We start from the raw sequence: 23,558 nt of genomic DNA, 5'->3' as shown, positions 1-23,558 counted from the left end.
GCTAACCCAATCAGCGGCCTCACTGCCTTAAGGCGGTGTCACACTGGCCATTTTCCTCTAATCGTTGTGGCTACTGGCAACGCTCGTACGCCCATCTGGGGGTGAGTTGTCGGTTGTCCGTAAGCTTGTGTCACACTGGGCCTATTTCTACCCACTGCGTTGGCAGCAGCTTGGGCAACCGGAAAGTTTTCCGGGTGTGCGTCACACACATAAGGGGAAATTAGAAGGGTGTGGGGGGGGAGGGGCAGAAGGGAGAGTCATGACATGTCATGACACACACACACACACACACAGAAAGGGAAATGAGAAGGATGGGGGGAGGGAGGGGCAGAAGGGAGAGTCAGGTCATGGCTTGACCTGAGTCAGATCATATCCTGATCAAAGCCCTGATCTGACTCCTTTCTGGCCCTCCCTCCTCACACCATTCTCATTCCCCTTCTGTGTGTGTGTACAGTAAAACCCCGATTATCCGAAAAACCGGATTATCCGAAATTGATCTGGATAATGCAATTAAATTTTTTTTTTCTTTACTAAAACGTTATAAAACATCAAAAATAAATAAAAGTAACTACATATGTACTATATTAACACATTTAAAATTGATAAGAACAGTTAAAATGAATATGCTTTCTAATACGTATTGCCGAAATAGCTTGTAACGAATAGATCAATGTATTAGACAAAAAACATTAAACAAACTCTCAACAACACCACGTCCGCACCTTCGCCCCAGCAAGGACGTAGGTGCGGCGAACGAACAAACTACTGCACGACTACTCTCACACCGTACTCTCAAGACAACGACACAAACACGACTCCCCTCTCCACTCCATGCCACATTCCCCTTCCAACATACGAGTTGCGCGATAATATGAGTCATCATACTGTGTCTCCACCTGCACGATGCATCAAGGTCACACTTGCAAGCTTGCACAACCATTCACAATCGCACTCTGCAACATTCACAATTCAGATCTGCAACGCTCACAAGTATCAACATACACTGGTCCAGACAAGGAGACACACAGACAAACATACAATAAAACATTTACATCACATGTTTTAAGCGTACTACTTTGTTTAGCGTAGCGTGTGTTTGTTTGGTTTCATTGTTTACATCGTCAGTCGGCGGCAGTCGCGTCACACACTTCACACTGGGCAGTCGCATCGCGTTCTACCTGTGCTTCGACCTCACTTCTTTCAAAAATCAAAATGGCGGCCATAAATCCGGATTATCCGAAAAATCGGCTTATCCGAAAGAGGCTTCCCCCCTTCCATTTCGGATAATCGGGGTTTTACTGTATTTACCTAGTATTTACCTAGTTGTGAAATACAGGAAAAGAGCCGTACTAGGCTCGTGCTGTCCCGTCTCCATAATGCTTATTACAGGTAACTCTCGATTTACGCGAGTATTGCGTTCTTGGAGAGGTCGCGTAAATCAAAAACAATGTAAATCAAACAAGAGGTAGGTTTCTGTCGAAAAATAAAAACCGTATTTTTCAGCGTATAGCGCGCACCTTTTTCACATAAAAAATGCCTGAAAGTTTAGCCCTGCGCCTTGTACGCCGAATGTACAAATTTTTAATGATTTTTTTCTTCTTTGGGGTGTTTTTAAGGGTCTGTTTTTTTGTCTTATCCAATAACAACGGCAAACTTTCCTTTATCATTGTATATAATCCTTCATAGTCCGTAGCTGTCTCATAATATGTTACCATAGAATACAGGGTGATCTAATAACTACTATACAAAATTGAAATCGATGGAGGATTGCCCATGCCTTGTTGTTATCCCGTTTTTCCGTCGGGCGCCATTTGTATGATCTTGATCTTGATGTCACAGGTGGCTTGATTGTATGACTAAGGAGCAGTACAAGCTACATAAAAAATCATATTGGAAAAAAATATCCATGTTTTCATTATTAATTATTAATATTAGTGAGAATAATGGGGTAAATATGATATCAGAAACTGTACATCACGAGTCTTGTACGAGGAGATATTTCGCGCAATACCAGCCAGGCCGCCATTTGCATTGTTTACAAACCACACAACCACACCCATACAACAAACAGCTGCATGCCGCGTGTCACCAGAAACGTGTGAATTGTGTCTTGCCAAGTTCTCTGTCATAACCTACGAGTGATGGTGGGAATAATATGCTTATTCACTTCATTCAGTGGAGAGAGAGAGAGAGAGAGAGAGAGAGAGAGAGAGAGAGAGAGAGAGAGAGAGAGAGAGAGAGAGAGAGAGAGAGAGAGAGAGAGAGAGAGAATAGCCATATCACCGAGATATCCACTCAGGCACTCAGTCTCAGCCTCACTCGTGTGAGGAAGAAATGAGGGACACCATGAGTGGCTAGCTAGTATTGGTACCGGTACCGAGCAGTCTGGTACCAGTACTGTACCATATAGCTAGTACCGTTAGTACCGGTAACTGCCCACCCCTATTGTTAAGTAGCGTGGCAGCGTGGGTACTGTATTGTTGTTAAGTGGCGCGCGGGAAGAACTGAGCTCTGCTGTGTGGCCGCGGCGCTATGTGAGTCCAGTTGCGTGAGACATCTGGTGGCCACTCCATAAAATATCGCGTATAAGTGGAAAAAACGTGTAAATAAATTTTTTGGGGGGATTTTGGACCCCGCGTTATTTCAAAAACACGTAAACCAAACTCGCGTAAATCGAGAGTTACCTGTATCCAGTTTGGCTTTAAATTCATTAATCGTTTTTGCACACACAGTCTCTTCGTCAAGTCCGTTCCATGTTGTTATGCTTCTGTATGGAAAACTGTATTTCTTGATGTCTCTCCTACAGTCACTCTTCTTCAATTTCTTACCATTGCCTCTTGTCACACTTCTGTCACGTACCACTAGGTCTTCCCTGTCCATTTTCTCCAATCCCTCTTGTATTCTGTACAATGCTATTAGGTCCCCTCTTTCTCTTTTTCTCTCCAGTGTTGTTAGTCCCAATTTCTCCAGTCTTTCTTCATAAGTATGTTCTCTCAGAGTTTCCGGTAATTTAGTCTGTTCTTTGTATTCTTTCCAACTTTCTAATTTCTTTCTTCAATCTAGGTGACCACACTAATGCTGCATATTCCAGTCTTGGACGTATCATCGATGTTATTAATTTCTTCACCATTTCTTCATCTAAATGTGTAAATGCTGCTTTTATGTTTCTAAGAAGATTGTATGTTTCCCCAGTTATCCGGTCTATATGTTTTCCAGAGGATAACTTGTCTGTTATGATCACTCCCAGATCTTTTTCTTCAGTTTTTTTCATGACTCTTTCATTACTCAGAAAGTAGTTCCCTGATATTCGTCTACTGCTCTTACCAAACTCCATGACGCTACATTTCTCTGTATTGAATGTCATTTCCCATTTGCGTGACCATTCGCTTATTCTATCGAGATCTTGGCTCAGGGCTACACAGTCTTCTTCATTAGCCACCCTCCTCATTATTTTAGCATCATCAGCAAACATATTTATATAGCTTGTCACCCCTTCTGTCATGTCATTAATATGAATTACAAACATAATCGGAGCCAACACCAATCCTTGGGGGACTCCACTCGTCACTTCCATCCAGCTTGATTTACTATTCCTGATTACTGTTCTCATTTCTCTCTTCGTCAAAAATTCCGTAATCCAATCCAGTATTGAACCACCCAGACCTCCAACATGATTAAGTTTCCATATTAATCGCTTGTGTGGTACTTTATCAAACACCTTCTTTAAGTCCAAATACACACAATCTGCCCAACCGTCCCTTTCCTGTACTATATCATTTACTCCTGAATAGAAGCTGATCAGATTACATAGTTACACAAGACCGTCCTCCTCTGAATCTGAATCGGCTATTTGTTAGTATACTGTTTCCTTTTAAATACTCCCCCCCATCTGTTTTTTATAATTTTCTCACACATCTTTGCCGCCACACTTGTTAATGACACTGGCCTATAGTTCAACGGGTCTTCCTTACTTCCTCCTTTATATATTGGGACGATGTTAGCCCTCTTCCAGTCTCTCGGTACCTTCCCTTGTGCTAGTGAGACATTAATCAAGTTGCTCAACTTTTCAGGTATTTGCTGGTTACACTCTTTTAGCACCCAATTTGATATACCATCCGGTCCTGCTGATTTCCTCACATCCAATTCTTCCAATAATTTTCTAACTTCATCTGCTGATGTTTGTATTCTCTCCAGACCCATGCACTCTATTCCCCGGCACTGCATCTACACCTTCAAACTCACTCTCCCTTGTGAACACTGTTTGGAAACAGTTATTCATCACTTCTACTATTTCACTTATACTGTCAAAAGTTTCACCATTAACTTTAACTTTCTGAGTCTCATCTCTATTTTTCAACTTTCCATTTATGAACTTATAAAACAGTTTTGGCTGGTCTTTGCACTTATCCACAATATTTTTCTCAAAATTCCTTTTTTCTTCTCTTCCTACTTTGACATAAGCATTCCTCTTCCTTTTGTACTCATTCCATTAATCCATCCTGCTATTTTTTCTCCATCTGTTCCATGCCTTCTTATCCTGCTTGGCATCTACACACTTTCTATTGTACCACTCTTCTCTTGATTTCTGGCCTTCTTTCATCCTTGGTACCCACTTTTCCACACCTTCGTTGTAAATCTGTAGAAAGATAGCCCATATTTCCTCAACATTATCAGCATCAAAAAAAGTGTCCCATTGTGTTTCCTCAAAATGTTTCCCAAGTTGTTCAAAATTTGCCTTATTAAAGTTAATTCATTCTTTCCTGTAGTCCTCATTCCTGATTATTTTACCTCCTTCTCGTAATATGTACTCGATAAGTACGTGATTGCTCTTCCCTACAGGGCTCTTATAGTTCATCTCCTCTATGATATCTGGCTTCCTGGTGATTATCAAGTCCAATCTAGATGGCTCGTCTTCTCCTCTGAATCTTGTACGGGTAACTCTCGATTTACGTGAGTATTGTGTCCTTGAAGAGGTCGCGTAAATCAAAAACAATGTAAATCAAACAAGAGGTAGGTTTCTATCGAAAAATAGATATTCACTTCATTCAGTGGAGAGAGAGAGAGAGAGAGAGAGAGAGAGAGAGAGAGAGAGAGAGAGAGAGAGAGAGAATATCCATATCACCGAGATATCCACTCAGGCACTCAGTCTCAGCCTCACTCATGTGAGGAAGAAATGAGGGACACCATGAGCGACTGGCTAGTATTGGTACCGGTACCGAGCAGTCTGGTACCGGTACTGTATCGTATAGCTGGTACCGTTAGTATCAGTACTGGTACCAGTACCTGCCAACCCTTACTGTTGAGTAGTGTGGCAGCGTGGGTACTGTATTGTTGTTCAAGTGGCGCGCGGGAAGAACTGAGCTCAGCTGTGTGGCCACGGCGCCGTGTGAGTCCAGTTGCGTGAGACATCTGGTGGCCACTCCATAAAATATTGCGTATAAGTGAAAAAAACGTGTAAATTAAACATTTATTTGGAATTTGGACCCCGCGTTATTTAAAAGACGCGTAAACCAAACTCGCGTAAATCGCGAGATACCTGTATTTCTAAGCAGTATGGTGTCATCTGCAAACATACTCATTTAACTCTTTCTATAGGAGTAGGTAGGAAGACACCTACCGAACGGGCGTAAGCTACTCCCGGTAAGGATATATGGGGAGCGAAGAGGGTGCTGAAGCCCTTCAAAGACCCTTCCCATGTCCTCACTAACCGTTTCCCTTTTGTCTCATCAACACCAAAGAGTAGTTCAGCATGCTCTCTAAAGACAGATCCTCTCTCTTTCTTCACCACACTACAATCACACAACACACACATCTTTTCCCAAAATTTTGAATTCAAGATGGCACATAAACGAACTGCCTCGAAGTCCCCGCCTGTGGGGGGGACCATAAATTCCCCCAGGGAGGACTCCCATTCTGGCTGCCGATTTGAGAGGTGTCCTGATAACTCATCGAAGCTCCTCCTTATCAATTTCTGCAACATTCGCGGTCTTCGTTCTAATTTCCATTCTGTGGAACACCATCTCTCCTCTAAACCTCACCTTTTCTTCCTCACTGAAACACAGGTTTCTGAGGCTACTGAAAGCAATCTCTATTCTGTTCCCTCCTACTATCTCCTAATCCTAATTTTCAATCCAAAGCTGGATGTTGCGCCTACGTGCGCAATGACATCACTTGCTCTCGTGCCCATGACCTTGACTCTTCTGAATTTTCCACCACCTGGCTAAGACTTTATTGTCATTCTATTACTAAATACACCTGTGCTGTTTATCTCTCACCTAACTCTACTAACTATGTAAAATTCTTTGACTATTTGAACTCTAAAGTGGAGCACATCTTGACTCACTCTCCCTTCGCTGAAATCTCCATCTTGGGAGATTTCAATGTTCACCACCAGCTTTGGCTTTCATCCTCATTCACTGACCAGCCTGGTGAACAAGCCTACAACTTTGCTCTCCTCAACGATCAACACCTTTATACCCTCAAATTAAAAAAGTTGAATTTCAAATTAAAAAAGTTGAAATTCAAATAAAAAAAATGAAATTCAAATTAAAAAAGTTGAATTTCGAATTTAAAAAGTTGAATTTTAAATTTAAAAAGTTGAATTTCATATTAAAAAAGTTGAATTTCAAATTAAAAAAGTTGAATTTCAAATTTAAAAAGTTGAATTTCAAATAAAAAAAAAAGTTGAATTTAAAATAAAAAAAGTTGAATTTCAAATTGAAAAAGTTGAAATTCAAATTAAAAAGTTGAATTTCAAATTGAAAAAGTTGAATTTGAAATTAAAAAAGTTGAATTTCAAATTTAAAAAAGTTGAATTTCAAATTTAAAAAGTTGAATTTCAAATTTAAAAAGTTGAATTTCAAATTTAAAAAGTTGAATTTCAAATTAAAAAAAGTTGAAGTTCAAATAAAAAAAAAGTTGAGGTTCAATTAATAGATGAAGTGCAAGTCATAGAAAGATATATGTGGATGCCTACATACATAAATGCATACATCCACAAACTTATATATATATATATATATATATATATATATATATATATATATATATATATATATATATATATATATATATATATATATATATATATATATATATATAAAATCTACGTATGTGAAGGTATTCTGTGTCATTATTTTTATGTTGCTACGTATAGCGTAATAGTGCGCCTCTCTCCCACTGAGCTCTAATACACATGGAGGGGTTATCTCCCCCGTCAGCGTTCGGCCGCCGGCTGCTATATTGAATGACCCGCACTCGGCGCCTCCACCATAGTAATTGAAAGGGAACTCTGTAGTTATTTTGTTTTCTTTGTCTCACTCATTCCACATTCGCTCATTCCAAGGACTCATTCCAGATCCCCTCACTCCACATGCATTCATTCCACTAACACTCATTCCACAAACACTCATTCCACACACACTCATTCCACACGCACTCATTCCACAAACCCTCATTCCACAAACACTCATTGCACACACACTCATTCCACACGCACTCATTCCACAAACCCTTATTCCACAAACACTCATTCCACACACGCTCATTCCACATGCACTCATTCCACAAACCCTTATTCCACAAACACTCATTCCACACACACTCATTCCACATGCACTCATTCCACAAACACTCGTTTCACACGCACTCATTCCACAAGCACTCATTCCTCAAAGACTCACTCCACACGCACTCATTCCACAACGACTCCAGACTGGAGGCTGCAGAACGCCTAACCTCAGACCTTGCTATCATTTCTGATTGGGGCAGAAGGAACCTTGTGTCCTTCAATGCCTCAAAAACTCAATTTCTCCACCTATCAACTCAACACAATCTTCCAAACACCTATCCCCTATTCTTCGACAACACTCACCTGTCACCTTCTTCAACACTAAACATCCTCGGTCTATCCTTAACTCAAAATCTCAACTGGAAACTTCATATCTCCTCTCTTGCTAAATCAGCTTCCTCGAGGTTGGGCGTTCTGTTCCATCTCCGCCAGTTCTTCTCCCCTGCGCAGTTGCTATCCATATACAGGGGCCTTGTCCGCCCTCGTATGGAGTATGCATCTCACGTGTGGGGGGGCTCCACTCACACAGCTCTTCTGGACAGAGTGGAGTCTGAGGCTCTTCGTCTCATCAGCTCTCCTCCTCATACTGATAGTCTTCTACCTCTTAAATTCCGCCGCGATGTTGCCTCTCTTTCTATCTTCTATCGATATTTCCACGCTGACTGCTCTTCTGAACTTGCTAACTGCATGCCTCCCCCCCTCCCGCAGCCCCGCCGCCACAACTTTCTACTCATGCACATCCCTACACTGTCCAAACCCCTTATACAAGAGTTAACCAGCATCTTCACTCTTTCATCCCTCACGCTGGTAAACTCTGGAACAATCTTCCTTCATCTGTATTTCCTCCTGCCTACGATTTGAACTCTTTCAAGAGGAGGGTATCAGGACACCTCTCCTCCCGAAATTGATTTTTCTTTCGGTCACCTCTTTTAATTCTTTTTTGGGAGCAGCGAGTAGCGGGCTTTTTTTATTGTTTTCTTTTTTGTGTGCCCTTGAGCTGCCTCCTTTGTTGTAAAAAAAAAAAAAAATATCACCACATGCACTCATTCCACAAACCCTCATTCCACAAACACTCATTCCACACACACTCATTTCACACGCACTCATTCCACAAACACTCGTTTCACATGCACTCATTCCACAAGCACTCATTCCACAAACACTCATTCCACAAATACTTATTCCACACGCACTCATTCCACAAACCCTCATTCCACAAACACTCATTCCACACACACTCATTCCACACGCACTCATTCCACAAACACTCGTTTCACACGCACTCAATCCACAAGCACTCATTCCACAAATACTTATTCCACACGCACTCATTTCACAAGCACTCATTCCACAAATACTTATTCCACAAGCACTCATTCCACAAATACTTATTCCACAAGCACTCATTCCACAAATACTTATTCCACACACACTCATTTCACAAGCACTCATTCCACAAATACTTATTCCACACGCACTCATTCCACAAGCACTCATTCCACAAATACTTATTCCACACGCACTCATTCCACAAGCACTCATTCCACAAATACTTATTCCACACGCACTCATTCCACAAGCACTCATTCCACAAATACTTATTCCACAAGCACTCATTCCACAAGCACTCATACCACACATCCCCTCCACACACACATAAATACATACATACATACATGCATACCGTACACACACACACACACACACACACACACACTGCCCGATGGCTCAGTGGTTGAGCTTAGGGTTTCCACGTTAGGCAACGCGAGTTCGATCCACGCCGCTCACGCAGATTTTTTCACATATATATATATATATATATATATATATATATATATATATATATATATATATATATATATATATATATATATATATATATGATAAGTTTGTGGATGTATGAATTTATGTATGTATGTATGCACATATATCTCTTTCTATGACTTGCACTTCATCTATTAATTTGAACTTCAACTTTTTTAATTTGAAATTCAACTTTTTAAATTTGAAATTCAACTTTTTTAATTTGAATTTCAACTTTTTAAATTTGAATTTCAACTTTTTTAATTTGAAATTCAACTTTTTAAATTTGAAATTCAACTTTTTTAATTTGAAATTCAACTTTTTAAATTTGAATTTCAACTTTTTAAATTTGAATTTCAACTTTTTTAATTTGAATTTCAACTTTTTAAATTTGAATTTCAACTTTTTTAATTTGAATTTCAACTTATTTAATTTGAATTTCAACTTTTTTATTTTGAATTTCAACTTTTTTAATTTGAATTTTAACTTTTTAAATTTGAATTTCAACTTTTTAAATTTGAAATTCAACTTTTTAAATTTGAAATTCAACGTTTTTAATTTGAGGGTGAAAAGGTGTAGACTTCTTCCTTACCTCTAATCCTTCTGCTTACCCTGTCAAACTGTTCTCTCTGTTGGGCTCCTCCGATCACAACCTTATTTCTGTATCCTGTCCTATCGCTCCTGTTCATCCTCTGGACCCACCGAAGAGGCGATGCTTCTGGCATTTTGCTTCAGCTCAGTGGGACGACCTGAGGATGTACTTTTCCGATTTCCCGTGGAATGATTACTGCTTCCAGGATAGAGACCCCTCTATGTGTGCCCAGTGCATCACAGAGGTGGTTGTCTCTGGAATGGAGGCATACTTTCTCTATTCCTCATGCTAAAAAGCCTTGGTTTATTCATGCTTGTTCTTGTGCTATTTAAGCTAGAGAGGCAGCTCACAAAAGGTACCAGAGCCTTCGCACTCCTGATAACCATGACCTTTACATATCAGCCCGGAATCATGCCAAATCTATTCTTCGACTTACCAAAACATCTTTCATCAATAACAAATGTCAACACCTTGCTTTTTCTAATTCTTCCCGTGACTTTTGGCACCTAGCCAAAATTATCTCCTCCAATTTCACTTTTTCGTCTTTCCCTCCTCTCCTTAACCCTGACGGCAGCACTGCCGTCTCATCTGTCTCTAAGGCTGAACTTTTCGCTCAAACTTTCTGTAAGAACTCTACCCTGGATGATTCTGGGCATATTCCTCTTACTCATCCCCCCTCTGACTCCTTTATGCCTTTTATTAAGACTCTTCATAATGATGTTTTCTATGCCCTCTCTGGCCTCAACTCTCAGAAGGCTTATGGACCTGATGGAGTGCCTCCTATTGTCTTTAAAAACTGTGCATCCGTCCTGACACCCTGCCTGGTCAAACTCTTTCGCCTCTGCCTATCAACATCTACCTTTCCTTCCTGCTGGGAGTACGCCTTCATACAGCCTGTGCCTAAGAAAGGTGACCGTTCTAATCCCTCAAACTACTGCCTTATAGCTTTACTTTCCTGTCTATCCAAAGCTTTTGAATCAATCCTTAATCGGAAGATTGCAAAGCACCTTTCCACTTCTAACCTTCTATCTGATCGCCAGTATGGGTTCCGCAAGGGGCGTTCTACTGGCGATCTTCTTGCTCTCTTAACTGACTCTTGGTCATCCTCTCTTAGCCGTTTCGGTGAAACTTTCTCAGTTCCGCTAGACATATCGAAAGCCTTTGATAGAATCTGGCACCAGTCTTTGCTTTCTAAACTGCTCTCTTTCGGATTCTATCCCTCTCTCTGTTCCTTTATCTCCAGTTTCCTTTCCAGCCGTTCTATCTCTGCGGTGGTAGCCGGTCACTGTTCTTCCCCTAAACCTATCAACAGTGGTGTTCCACAGGGCTCTGTCCTATCACCCACTCTCTTCCTGTTATTCATCAATGATCTTCTTTCCATAACAAACTTTCCTGTCCACTCTTTTGCCGACGACTCCACTCTGCATTATTCAACTTCTTTCATTAGAAGACCATCACAACAGGAAGTACACGACTCCAGACTGGAGGCTGCAGAACGCTTAACCTTGCTATCATTTCCAATTGGAGTAGAAGGAATCTTGTGTCCTTCAATGCCTCAAAAACTCAATCTCTCCACCTATCAACTTGACACAATCTTCCAAACACTTATCCCCTATTCTTTGACAACACTCAGTTGTCACCTTCTTCAACATTAAATATCCTTGGTCTATCCTTAACTCAAAATTTTAACTGGAAACTTCACATCTCCTCTCTCACTAAATCAGCTTCCTCAAGGTTGGGCATTTTGTGTCATCTCCTGCAGTTCTTCTCCATATACAGGGGCATTGTCTGCCCTCGTATGGAGTATGCATCTCACGTGTGGGGGGGGCTTCACTCACACAGCTCCCCTGGACAGAGTGGAGTCTAAGGCTCTTCGTCTCATCAGGTAGAAGACTATGAGTAGATAGTCTTCTACCTCTTAAATTCCATCGCGATGTTGCCTCTCTTTCTATCTTCTATCGATATTTTCACGCTGACTTCTCTTCTGAACTTGCTAACTGCATGCCTCCCCCCTCCTGTGGCCCCGCTGTACACAACTTTCTACTCATGCTCATCCCTAAACCATCCAAACCCCTTATGCAAGAGTTAATTAACCAGCATCTTCACTCTTTCATCCCTCACGCTGGTAAACTCTGGAACAATCTTCCTTCATCTGTATTTCCTCTTGCCTACGACTTGTGCTCTTTGAAGAGGAGGGTATCAGGACACCTCTCCTCCTGAAATTGACCTCTCTTTTTGGCCACTCCTCTGTACTCTATTCAGGAGCAATAAGTAGCGGGCTTTTTTTCTTTAATATTTTCTTTTTTTTTTTACACCCTTGAACCGTCTCCTTTGCTGTAAAAAAAAAAAAAAGAAAGAAAAGAAAACCTTCCGGCATATCATTTGTGTACATTGAAAACATTATTGGCGCTAACACTGATCCCTGTGGAACTCCACTTGTGACCTTTCTCCAATCTGATTTTTCATCTTTTAACATGGTTTTCATTTCTCTGTCAGGTAATTTTTCATCCATTTTGTCATTTTTCTCCCCAGTCCTCTTCTATGTTCTAGTTTCCACAGCAATCATTTGTGTGGAACTTTATCGAATCCAATTTTTAGGTCCAAAAATATGCGGTCTGACCATCCGTCTCTCTCCTGTGCTATATCTATTACTCTTGAATAAAAACTCATTAGATTTGTGACACAAGAGTGTGAGAGAGAGAGAGAGAGAGAGAGAGAGAGAGAGAGAGAGAGAGAGAGAGAGAGAGATGCAGATATGCAGTTAGGCAGTATCGTCACCACTGAGCTACAAGAGTACTCATATTGTCCTAGCTCATAGTCTGGGCTGTAATGCTAAATTTGTAATTGATATTTTCTGAACCATTTATGAAAATTATTTTTTTCCGTAGAATAGTTTCGTTATTCAAATATATAATTAGTAATAGTAAAAGTAATGATAGTAATGATTTTCATTGGTTACGATACTGGACATGGAGTGCAGCACAACAATTGAGAACACGTGCAGTGGAAGTGAGTTAGTATACAAGAGGTGCATGTGGTGTGTCAGGATGGGATGAAGAAAGTATTGAAAGCGTGTATGAGAGGTTTGGTGTGGGTGTGACAGCAAAAGGAGTGGAGTGTGGAGTGGTGGAGTGGGTGAAGCGTGGTGCGTTGAGATGGTTTGGACACGTGATGAGAATGAGGGAGAACGAATTTGTGAAGAGAGTGTACGAGGGAAGGATTGAGGGAGGGGGTGTCAGGGTAAGACCACCTGTGAAGTGGATCAATAGAGTGAGTGAGTATTGGAGCGAGAGAGTTGTAAGTGGAAGGATTGAGTGTGGTGAGAGGGAGTGCCAGAACAGGGAGAGTTGGAGACGCTTCAGCCGCGGCCACACCCTGGAGGGAAGTTCATGCGAGGGAGCAGGGCATCGGAAATATAGATAGAATAGTAATAATTTTCCGTGCTAGGTAACATCATAATACAAAATGATTTGAATTTTTGAAAGGGTGCTGCTTATCTGGTAGACTAGAAGGCTGGTTGGCGTCATGAAGCCAACATAGGCGTTGACGTACATTGTAGCTACTGAGGCTCCATGACAGCAACATAGACCTCACCTTACTGAAGGGGTTATTATGATTTTTTCTCCCTGACTAATCCTGCTGATTATACAGGGAATAGCAGTGGTGATGGACAGCCAGAATACCCTCCTTGTACCTTCAGATGTGCAGAACAAGAGTGCAAAGTTTGGAAGAATGAGAAAATAGCAGTAGATTATAGTGAAAATGGTCCAGATCTGCGACTTGAAACCAGTTGCATTTTTTCCTATTGGTTATTTACCACATCTCTGAAATTTGCATTTTGCAATGTATTTTAACACCAATTACATGTGAAATATAATAGATCCTGTTTATGTTTCCACACTTTTATCAAGTTTTTATGAAAGAGAACACTAAGGGAGAACACTTAGAGCTGGTTAACATTAATCATGTGCCAATACAGTAAAAGCACAATAATCTGAATGGCAGTGGACCGAAGGTCATTCGTATTATCGAACTGTTCAAATCATTGGGAGGGACCCACGAAAATGTGAAATATACTCACACAATGAGAAAAAAAGACATGACGTCTTTTATTGCTCACCAATAATGCTGAACAGCAGTTTTAGGAATGGAAATCCACGTAAAGAAAGAAGATCCAGAGGTAAAAGAGGTACAAAAAGTAAAACAGGTTCATGAAAATGCCTAGCAACAAGGAGGTGCCATTGGAAAGGATAACCTCTCCAACAATCATGGAGTTGAGTTGAGGCTGCCTGAGTAATGTATTATCAATTAATCTATTCACTTTTCACTCATTTGTAATATTTTTACCTAATAACTGTACTGTGAAAAATTCCTTACCCTACTGTGTATGGCACTTCCTTCATTATGTACTTTCACTCATTGTCTCCGGGCATTGGCTCAGGACTAGCCTTTGTAGAAGTCATGGGAGCCATCTTTCCCATGATGAAGGGTACTATACAGTCAGAAACTTAAGCAAATATTTGTCTGTCAACACCAAGACTAAATTTGAATATCCCGAGCCCTGTTTCTTGTCCACGCTGTTTTGTGCTGCTCGGTGAATTTGGTGTCTCATTTGATTTTATTGTTTCTTACTTTTTAGATTTTTGCTTGCCGGTTTAGAAAATTTGGAGCGTTGGGACTGTTGGGTTACTGGACTCAGACTGTAAATCATAATCTTGGCAAGTCAGAATGACTGGTCACATTATTTTTCTTATGAGGAAGATGCTCCACTAATGTTTCACTATTTTAATCTTTTCTATTGCAAACACTTAAGAATATAAAATACCTCCTTTAGAAGGCATAGAATTTTACCATTGACTCATTTTTCATTCCTTACAGGTGACATCATTGGGAAATTCCTGGCAGTGTGTAGCTTAATGCCATTGGCTATTATTACTGGGTTTGTGACGTTAATTCTCTTCAGAAGAGACCTACACACAGTAAGTACATGTTACCGTATTTACTTCATTAATATAAGGTCACTGTTGTGCACATCAGTGAAAATAGGGCACTGTCAGTTAATTTAAACAACTTAAAATATGAACTTTTGAGGTGCCAGCCCTGAAACACATATTCTCCTGTGTTTGTAAATATGATATGGAGAATAGAAATATTTGTTTATTATTTATATTTTATTGTGATTTATGCTGTATACAGTAGACCCTTAGTTTCGTAGACCCCAATTTCCAAAGAATTAAGTTAAAATTTCACTCTGCTGCCAGGCCCAGTTGTTCGCTAAACTTGCTTATACACTCGACCCTTGATTTAATGGACCCCGATTTAACGGATTTTGTATTTAATGGACCACAAAATCTCAACAGACAAATACCCAGCAACGGACATTCTGTCCGTTGCTGGGTAGATTTGTCCAGTGTGACACCGGCTTTAGAAACATCAAAACCCTAATCAGAAGGCCATTGGGCCGTGTCGTGAGGCCACCCACTTTTTGGCCGCTGGACAGGCTGCATCGTATAGTGTGTGTCCGCCTTTATGGGGAAAATTGAAAACCGTCAACATCTTGCCCTTGGCCACCCATCCAGGCGGGCAAGTGCACGTGTGCAGAAAGCCCCGGCCGTGCGCTGAACAGCTGACGGGCGGCTGATGACGGTGATGACGATGATCATAGCTGGGCACGATAGCAGAAAACCTTATTCCCGATAACCGATAACTGATAATGGAAAACCTTATCGGTGATAACCGATATTCGTTAACTGGAGACACAAATATAGGCGATAACCGATACCGATATAAATCCACAATTCCGATACTAGCTAGCGATAAGTCCGATAGGCGAAAACGATACTATATTGATATTCCAAATAAAAAACATACAGTACCCTCTCAAGTTTTGTGCTCGCTTCGTTCTGAAGGTATAGCGCTAAACTCGTGGATCGCGAAACTCGAGGTAATGAAAACACAGAAAAAGCTCTTATCTGTTCCGACCCATGGAGATTTTTTATTTTTATTTTTTATTTTTTTTTACATGTGAGCTATGGCGCCGATAAACTTTCCATCTGGGCCTGATGGTCGGCCCCGAGCCCGTCATGGCGCAAGCGACTGTTTTTAGTGGCGCTATTATAATTAGCTCATGCTGCCCCCTGGAGCTCACTTTTCTTCCTTGTTTACTCCCTTGTTATTTCAAAATACGTACCTTGGAAAAAGGAAGAAAACAGGAAGAGAGAACGGGTCGTCTTAAAGCCACAGATGAAGCCTTACGATTGGCTGAGCTCTGAAAACACGCTTGTGATTCGCTGGGAGTCCAATGACGTCATTGCCGGCGCTAACCCGGTCAGCAGCCTCGCTGCCTTGGGGCAGTGTCACACTGGCCGTTTTCTTCTAACCGTTGTGGCTACTGGCAACGCTCGTGCGCCCATCCGCGATCGAGTTGTCAGTTGTCCATAACCTGGTGTCACACTGGGCCTTTTTCTTCCCACCGCATTGCCGGCAGCTTGGGCAACCGGCAAATCCAACTTTTCCAGGTGTGCGTCACACACGTCCAAGGTCGGTTGCCCGTATCCACATCCACAACGTAAACAAAGCACTTGCCCTGTATTGACATGGCGTCGTCTGCTAAAGTAAGGGCTGCCGCGGCTTGTGCTGCCATTACCCAAGTTATGGACTTGTTGCTGCAGTTAAATGGCAGGAAGCTGTTGTGGGTGTGGTGTGTCTGTGGGTCCTCCTTGCCAATTCTCATTGTCACCATTGCGCGTGAGTGGCCAACCCACCCATCTAGACTCCGACCACATAAACACGTGGATCAAGTAACAACAAAGACACACACACACACGCACGCACACACCAGACTCATCATGAACCATGGCATATGTTTCTCACAAACAAAAACGGCTTTGCCATTTCCTAGAGTGTGTTAGAACTTATTTGGCGAGTGGTTCATACAAACCAAACATACCCAATGGCAAGAAGAGAGCAGTGTTAAAGACACCTGCTCTCTTCTTGCCAAGAGCCTGGTTTGGTTCATGTGAGCCACTCACCAAATACGTTCAACACACTCAAGAAATGGTGACGTCGTTTCAGTTTGTCAGAAACATCTGCAATGGTTCATAGTGAGACTGGTGTGTGTGTGTGTGTGTGTGTGTGTGTGTGCGTGTGTGTGTGTTGTTATTCGACCCATGTGTTTGTGTGGTTGAGTCAAGATGGGTGGGTTGGCCGCGCACGCGCAGTGGTGACAATGAGAACTGGCATGGAGGAACCACAGGCATGCCACACCCACAACTGTTTCCTCCTTCCATTTAACTGCAGCAACAAGTCCATAACTTGGGTAATGGCAGCACAAGCCGCGACAGCCCTTACTTTAGCAGACGACGCCATGTTGATCGATACAGGGCAAGTGATTTGTTTACATTGTGGATGTGGATACGGGCAACCGACCTTGGCCGTGTGTGACGCACACCAGGAAAAGTTGGAGTTGCCGGTTGCCCTAGGTGGCGCCAACGCGGTGGGAAGAAAAAAGCACTGTGTGACACCAGCTTATGGATAACCGTGAACTCGCTCCCGGTTGGGCGTACGGGCGTTGCCCGTAGCCCCAACGGTTGGATGAAAACGGCCATTGTGGCACCACCTTAAAGCAGTGAAGCCGCTGATAGGGTGAGCGTCGGCGATGACGTCATCGGACTCCTAGCAAATCACAAGCGTGTTTTCAGAACTGTCAGCCAATCTTAAGGCAGCCGCCTTCAACTGCAGCTTCAAAACGACCCGTTCTCTCTCTCTCTCTCTCTCTCTCTCTCTCTCTCTCTCTCTCTCTCTCTCTCTCTCTCTCTCTCTCTCTCTCTCCATAGCCACAATGTTTGGAGGAAAACGTCCAGTGTGATACTACCTTTAAAGGTAGCGTGCGTGACGCCGATGGTAAGTAGATGTGACCTGTACGTGTCAAAGCAGCGTGAAACTCGGAGTGATAATGCGCGAAAGTCGGGATGGTAAGAATTTAGGACTAACCGCGAAACTCGTGAATCGCAAAACTCGTATAGCATGAAACTCGATAGGGTACTGTAGATGAATTCAAATTTTCATTATCTGTATTTTAGAAAACTTACAAAACCTGAAAACCACACGTTGACACGTACATATGGACGGTAATACTAGAAACGCCTGAACCGGTATTGTGTTAATTGGCATCCCCACCGTCAAAAGCTGGCACTTTTGTTTACAAACAAAAGTGCCAGCTTTTGACGATGGGACACCAAATAACACAACACCGGGTGCCTTCAATACCATGGCATGCTCACAAACGAATATGGAATATCAAATTTAAGGCATTGAATAATCATTTTTGGGGCAAAGTTAAATGATTTTTCTCTTTGATATAGTGATTTTTGAGTCTAACATAAAAAAATAACCTAGTGTTTTAATGTTGATGATTTAAGTATGAAATCTCTTCACCGAAGATATTTTATACCCCGAAGTTTTTTCATACAACACCGGGCACCCGGACCACGCATGTGCAGTAGGGAGGAGACAATGTTTTTTTTCTGATGCGGAAAAAAGTAGCGATTATCGCTAGTTTGGTTACAAAAGTAACGAAGATACCGATATATATTTAAATAAGTAGCGGATGGCCGATAACCCGATTTTGTTATCAGCGATAAAGCATTGCGATAACTTATCGTGATAACGCCCAGCTATGGCGATGATGAGCGTCGGTGGCACCTGAATGGCATCCCCATCAGGGTCCACATATGTGTGGCTGTCTTTATGATGAGTTTGGTCTTTTTAATTTGCCAATTCCCATCCTCCACATGTTGCACGGGACCTCTTTCCTTTCTTCTATCTCTTCTTTTTGAAAAAGAAGAGATGGAAGAAAGGAAGAAGTCCCGCACAACATGTGGAAAACAAGAATTAACAAATTGAGGAGCCCGGGCCCTCAATAAACACAGCCACACACACACACACACACACACACACACACACACACACACACACACACACACACACACACACACACACACAGGCCCCAACGACAGCACCGCCTGGGCGGCGCCAATGTGGGCAGGGTTAAGAGAGGACAGGGTTAGTCCGCTTCCGAGTGAAAAGTAGCTCGCCCGTGCATGACGTATCAGGGTACCCAGCGGCTGGGGTCAGAAGGGAGAAGCCAAGTCAGTCCAACTGTGACCTTCCCAGCGTTAAGAGCAAGGAAGTGTATATGAATAGGGAAAATATCCAAACACTTCCTGATTGTGACCGTGACTCAAGCAGGTATGCAAGATGGAGCATGGAGGTGAGTGAGCCAGTCGGCAGTTGGGCAAACACCTTTACGTATTCCTCGGCCAACACAGTGTTTTGTTTTTTATTGGTTTATGTTCTGTGAGTTTCAAGGTAATGTAATAACAAATAGTGACATGTTGTAGAGAATGTTTTTCTGAATGCAGTTGTGTTATTAGATAGTAAACAGCCTTGAATGATATGTCATTAATAGCATCAGTCGAGTGCCCTAAGACTACCCACATGCTGTCCTGAAGACCGCCTATCAACCTGGACTCTAGAAGAAGCTTTACAGCACAAGTGAAATCAAGAATGAGCTCCAGGGGGCAGCATGAGCCAATAATAATGGCTCCACTATAAACAATAGCCTGCGCCGTGACGGGCTCAGGTCGACCATCTGGCCCCATGAAATAGCCTACTGGTGCTATATGTAGGCCACATGTAAAAAAAAAAAAAAAAAAAAAGCCCCTCATGGACTCTGCCAGTATATAAAAAGCCACCTCCTCCTAAACATTGATCGTCATCATCAAGTAAGCTGGTCTGGTCATGCATTTGCCACAGGGCAGACCTTAGCCTTATAATGAACTTTATCTCTTCAGGACCTGGAAAGACCATGCATAGCTGCAAATTGACAAAGTGTAGTAGGCATGATGTTATAAGTGAAAGGTCGTCGGCGTCGGCACCTGCTTGTGTCCGAGCATTGGAACGTCCTGGAAGTCTCTGGTCTCACCTCGGTGGTCTTCTTTGGTGTTTGTGTTTGACATGACTTTGTAGCCCCAACAGATTTTGGAACAAACGAGGGCAGGACTTGCAGGGGAGGGTAGGTGGGGGGTGGGGCTGCTTCATTTACGCCTTTCTTAACTCCCGGTGAGCGTCTTCTCCCCGTCTCCTCTCCCTTTCAAACTCCTCCACGCCCCTATGGGTGACCCGCCTCCAGGCACCCCAGTATTGAGCAGCCTCCTCCCAGGAGGAGGGGCGGATGCCAGGTTGGGACAAGGAGAGCTTCAGCTGGTCCTTGTAGCAGCGTTTGGGTGCCCCCCAGGGTCCCCTTCCATTGGCCAATTCCCTGAAGAGTATCATCTTGGGCAGGTGGGTGGACTCCATCCTTGCCACATGTCCCGCCCAGTGAAGTCGGTGCCGGAGGATGGTGGCCTCAATACTTGGGAGGGTTGCTCGTGTTAGGACTTCATTGTTACTTACGCCGTCCTCCCACCGAATTCGAAGGAGCTGCCTTAGTTTTGACTGCTGGAATCTCTCAAGACATTTGATGTTGCGTCGCTAGAGGGTCCATGTCTCACATGTGTACAACAAGGTGGAGAGTACCACGGCACGAAAGACAGCTATCTTGGTGGAGATGGAGAGACCGTGATTGTTGAAAATGCAGTGAGCAAGTCGACCATAGGCTGAGTGGGCTGCCTTGATCCTGTTCTCTATGTCCTTGTCACAGTTAACAGTGTTTGATAGGATGCTTGCCAGATAGTTGAAGTGGTCCACACATTTTGCGGGGCACCTGTCGATGTTGATGTTGATGTTGGCGAGCACGTTGTTTGGTGAGGGTTGTGCCAGGATGTCAGTTTTTTTCCGTGTTACCTTACATGCCAAAACGCTGGTAGGCACCCTGGTACAGATTAGCTGTTTGTTGCAGATGTTCTGTGCTCTAGCTTAGGGCGGCATTGTCATCAGCATATTGAAGTTCGTGGACTCGTGTGGTGGTTGTCCTCGTCTTAGTGTAGCGGCAGCTCAGGCCACTACAGCGAAAACCAAACATTTCTGTTTGTGTGTTTTCTAGACAGCATACATTATAGCTGGTATAACGCCGTGTGACTCCGTTAAGGCCGCCTGTGTAGGTTCAGAGATACGACTGATAACCTGGTGGTGACTCCATTGACGAAGTTGTTTATTTGCAGGTACATAAATGTTTTTACAGATTGTGAATATTATTTACAAAAGTTCATATGCAGAAATATTTATAATGTTGATGGTTTGGTGAAGCTATGCATGTAAGTGGTTTTGCTATAATATTATTGATGTTAAAGTAAAGGTGTTTATGATGTAGTGACCACAATGTGATGAATGTGAAGAACAAGATATCAGTGCGTTGCGAGAGTGAAAGAAGAGAAGAGGACTAGGTGAGTTACAGGGCAGACTGAAGAAATGAAGGTGGATGAAGCGAGAAAGAAAATGGTGTGTGTTATGGGTCACTACATAACTCCACCCCTAGTGACGAGGTAGGAGGAACGTTACATGTTTCTTGTGATACTGGACATTGTCTTTGGGCACTGGATGAGGAGATACTGACACGGTGTTGGTTGGTGGAGGATCTGGACGCAGGAGGTACGCTGGCTTGACCCGGTCGATGGCGATGACGTTGAACTTGCCATGTCGGTCAATTGTGATGTTCTTCCACATCCTCTTGATGACGGTGAAGGGGCCATCGTACGGTTGCTGCAGAGGCTTCTTTGCGGCGTCTACTCGCATAACCACGTGTGTGCAGGTGTCAAGGTCCTGGCTCACGAACGTCTTCGAGGGCGATGTACGTGGCGGCACTGGCTGGAGTCTCTGCATGGCGTCCTTGAGGTTCCTAGCGTAGTCCTGTATGTCGCAGGGAGGGCCAGGAGTGGGCGAGAGAACCTTGCCTGGTAAACGGAGAGCCGTGCCATACAGGAGCTCTGCAGAGGAGTGGCCGAAGTCTTCCTTAAGAGATGTCCGTATGCTGAGGAGGGCGAGGGGCAGGGTTGCTGTCCAGTTGCTGCGGTCTTGTACTGTTGCTGCCAGCGAGGCCTTGGGTTGGCGGTGGAAGCGTTCGACAAGGCCATTGGACTGAGGATGGTAGCTGGCAGTCCTGATGTGCTTAATTCCCAGGATGGACATGACCTTGTCCCACAGACTCGACTCGAACTGGCTTCCACGGTCGGATGTGAGGCTGAGAGGCGTACCGAAGCGCGACACCCAGGTGTTGACGAAGGCTCTGGTGATGGTGTCCGTTGTTATGTCTTCAACCAGGACAGCTTCGGGCCAGCGTTTGAACCTGTCAACGCAGGTGAGGAGGTACTTATAGCTGTTCGAGTGTGGAAGTGGGCCACTGAGGTCGACATGGACGTGTTCAAGTCTGGAGGATCAGGGCGTGAACGGTGCTGGAGGCGAGACTGTGGTGCGTCACCTTGGAAGCCTGGCACTGGACGCAGGTGCGGGTCCAGTCCCTGACGTCCTTGTTGATCCCCGTCCATATGAAGCGCGAGGACATCATGCGTTGTGACGCTTGTGACAGTTTGTAAGACAGTTTATGGTCTTAGAAATGATCCCAGGCTTTGAAGAGACCCATGTCAAATTCCCTACAAATTGTCTTCAAACGGCTATGAAGACTGAGGGCCTTGTTGTAGAACGGGTTTGCAGCCAACATCTTTGCAAGAATTCCCGAATTGATAATATTTGGGGATTTAATCTTGAACTGCTGGATAAGCCAACGGTACTTATCCAACATTTTCTTCGAGTGAGTCTTGTAGACGTCATTATTTTTTTTTATTTATTTTTTTTTTTTATTTTATTTTTGCAGCTTATTGGCGCCTTCTTCCTTTCCGGTGGATCCTGATGGTCAAGGCTTCTTTCCGGTAGGTCCTGATGGGTCAGCCTGCCGGCGCACGCAGCGAAGTGTGTATATAGTGCTTCATGCATTGGCTCATGCTGCCCTCCCAGAGCTCATCTTTGATCCTAGAATCTAGAGTCCATATACCAGGTTTACTTAACCCTAGATTACTATCGTTGTCCAGAATCCCGGCATGGGAGGTTAATTACCATTGTGGAAGGAAATCTGATAGACCTATGATGCTCTACGGCCATGACATCTCAGTTGGTATTCTGCCCTTGGTGCGTGAGGTACGTTTGTGTTTTTCCTGTGATTTCTTCCTGAACTGTTCCCAATAGGTGCACCTGACAGTCACCAAAAGGGGGGGTACAAACTTGGCAGAGGGACTTTTCTGGCAGCCATAACTGGTAACGGGCTAAAGAGTAGCCTATCCAGATATTTTGTTTTTATTTATTAATGATCCACGAGACATCCTAGAGTTAAATCAAAGTATGTGCTTATCTTTGTGTTCATTCATACACACACTGGTAATATTTCTGTGGTGTCTGATTCACTTGTTTGAGTGAAATTCTATTGTGAAAAAGTTACATATTCGTGTCACTTGTAAAAATGAAACTAGTAATGAAAGTTTTGCCACATGAAATATACACAAATAGATAAATATGAAAGCTCACTTAGTCACTATGTAATATCACCTGCTCTGCGCTGTAAAAATATGCTATTTGTGGTATCTGACACCCGCAAAAGGGCGTATA

At 43.0% G+C, this 23,558-nt stretch overlaps 1 protein-coding gene across 3 annotated transcripts in view; it reads left to right on the top strand.

Annotated features, from left to right (window-relative positions):
* LOC126997291 (dolichyldiphosphatase 1-like) overlaps positions 1-23,558 on the top strand; it is an 86,407-nt gene that overhangs the window by 17,351 nt on the left and 45,498 nt on the right. Inside the window, exons 2-3 of one of the 3 annotated variants that reach the window (XM_050858290.1) lie at positions 14,605-14,683; positions 14,844-14,944. In XM_050858290.1, coding sequence (XP_050714247.1) covers positions 14,605-14,683; positions 14,844-14,944 — 180 coding nt within the window. Of the gene's footprint in view, positions 1-4,847; positions 4,951-14,604; positions 14,684-14,843; positions 14,945-23,558 lie in introns of those variants that run through there. The other 2 variants (XM_050858289.1, XM_050858291.1) reach the window with 2 other exon arrangements.

The sequence above is a fragment of the Eriocheir sinensis genome, chromosome 12 (assembly GCF_024679095.1).
Source record: "Eriocheir sinensis breed Jianghai 21 chromosome 12, ASM2467909v1, whole genome shotgun sequence".
NCBI lineage: Eukaryota > Metazoa > Arthropoda > Malacostraca > Decapoda > Varunidae > Eriocheir > Eriocheir sinensis.
Note: the sequence above shows the minus strand (reverse complement) of the source record. Positions and strands in the feature narration are given on the sequence as shown.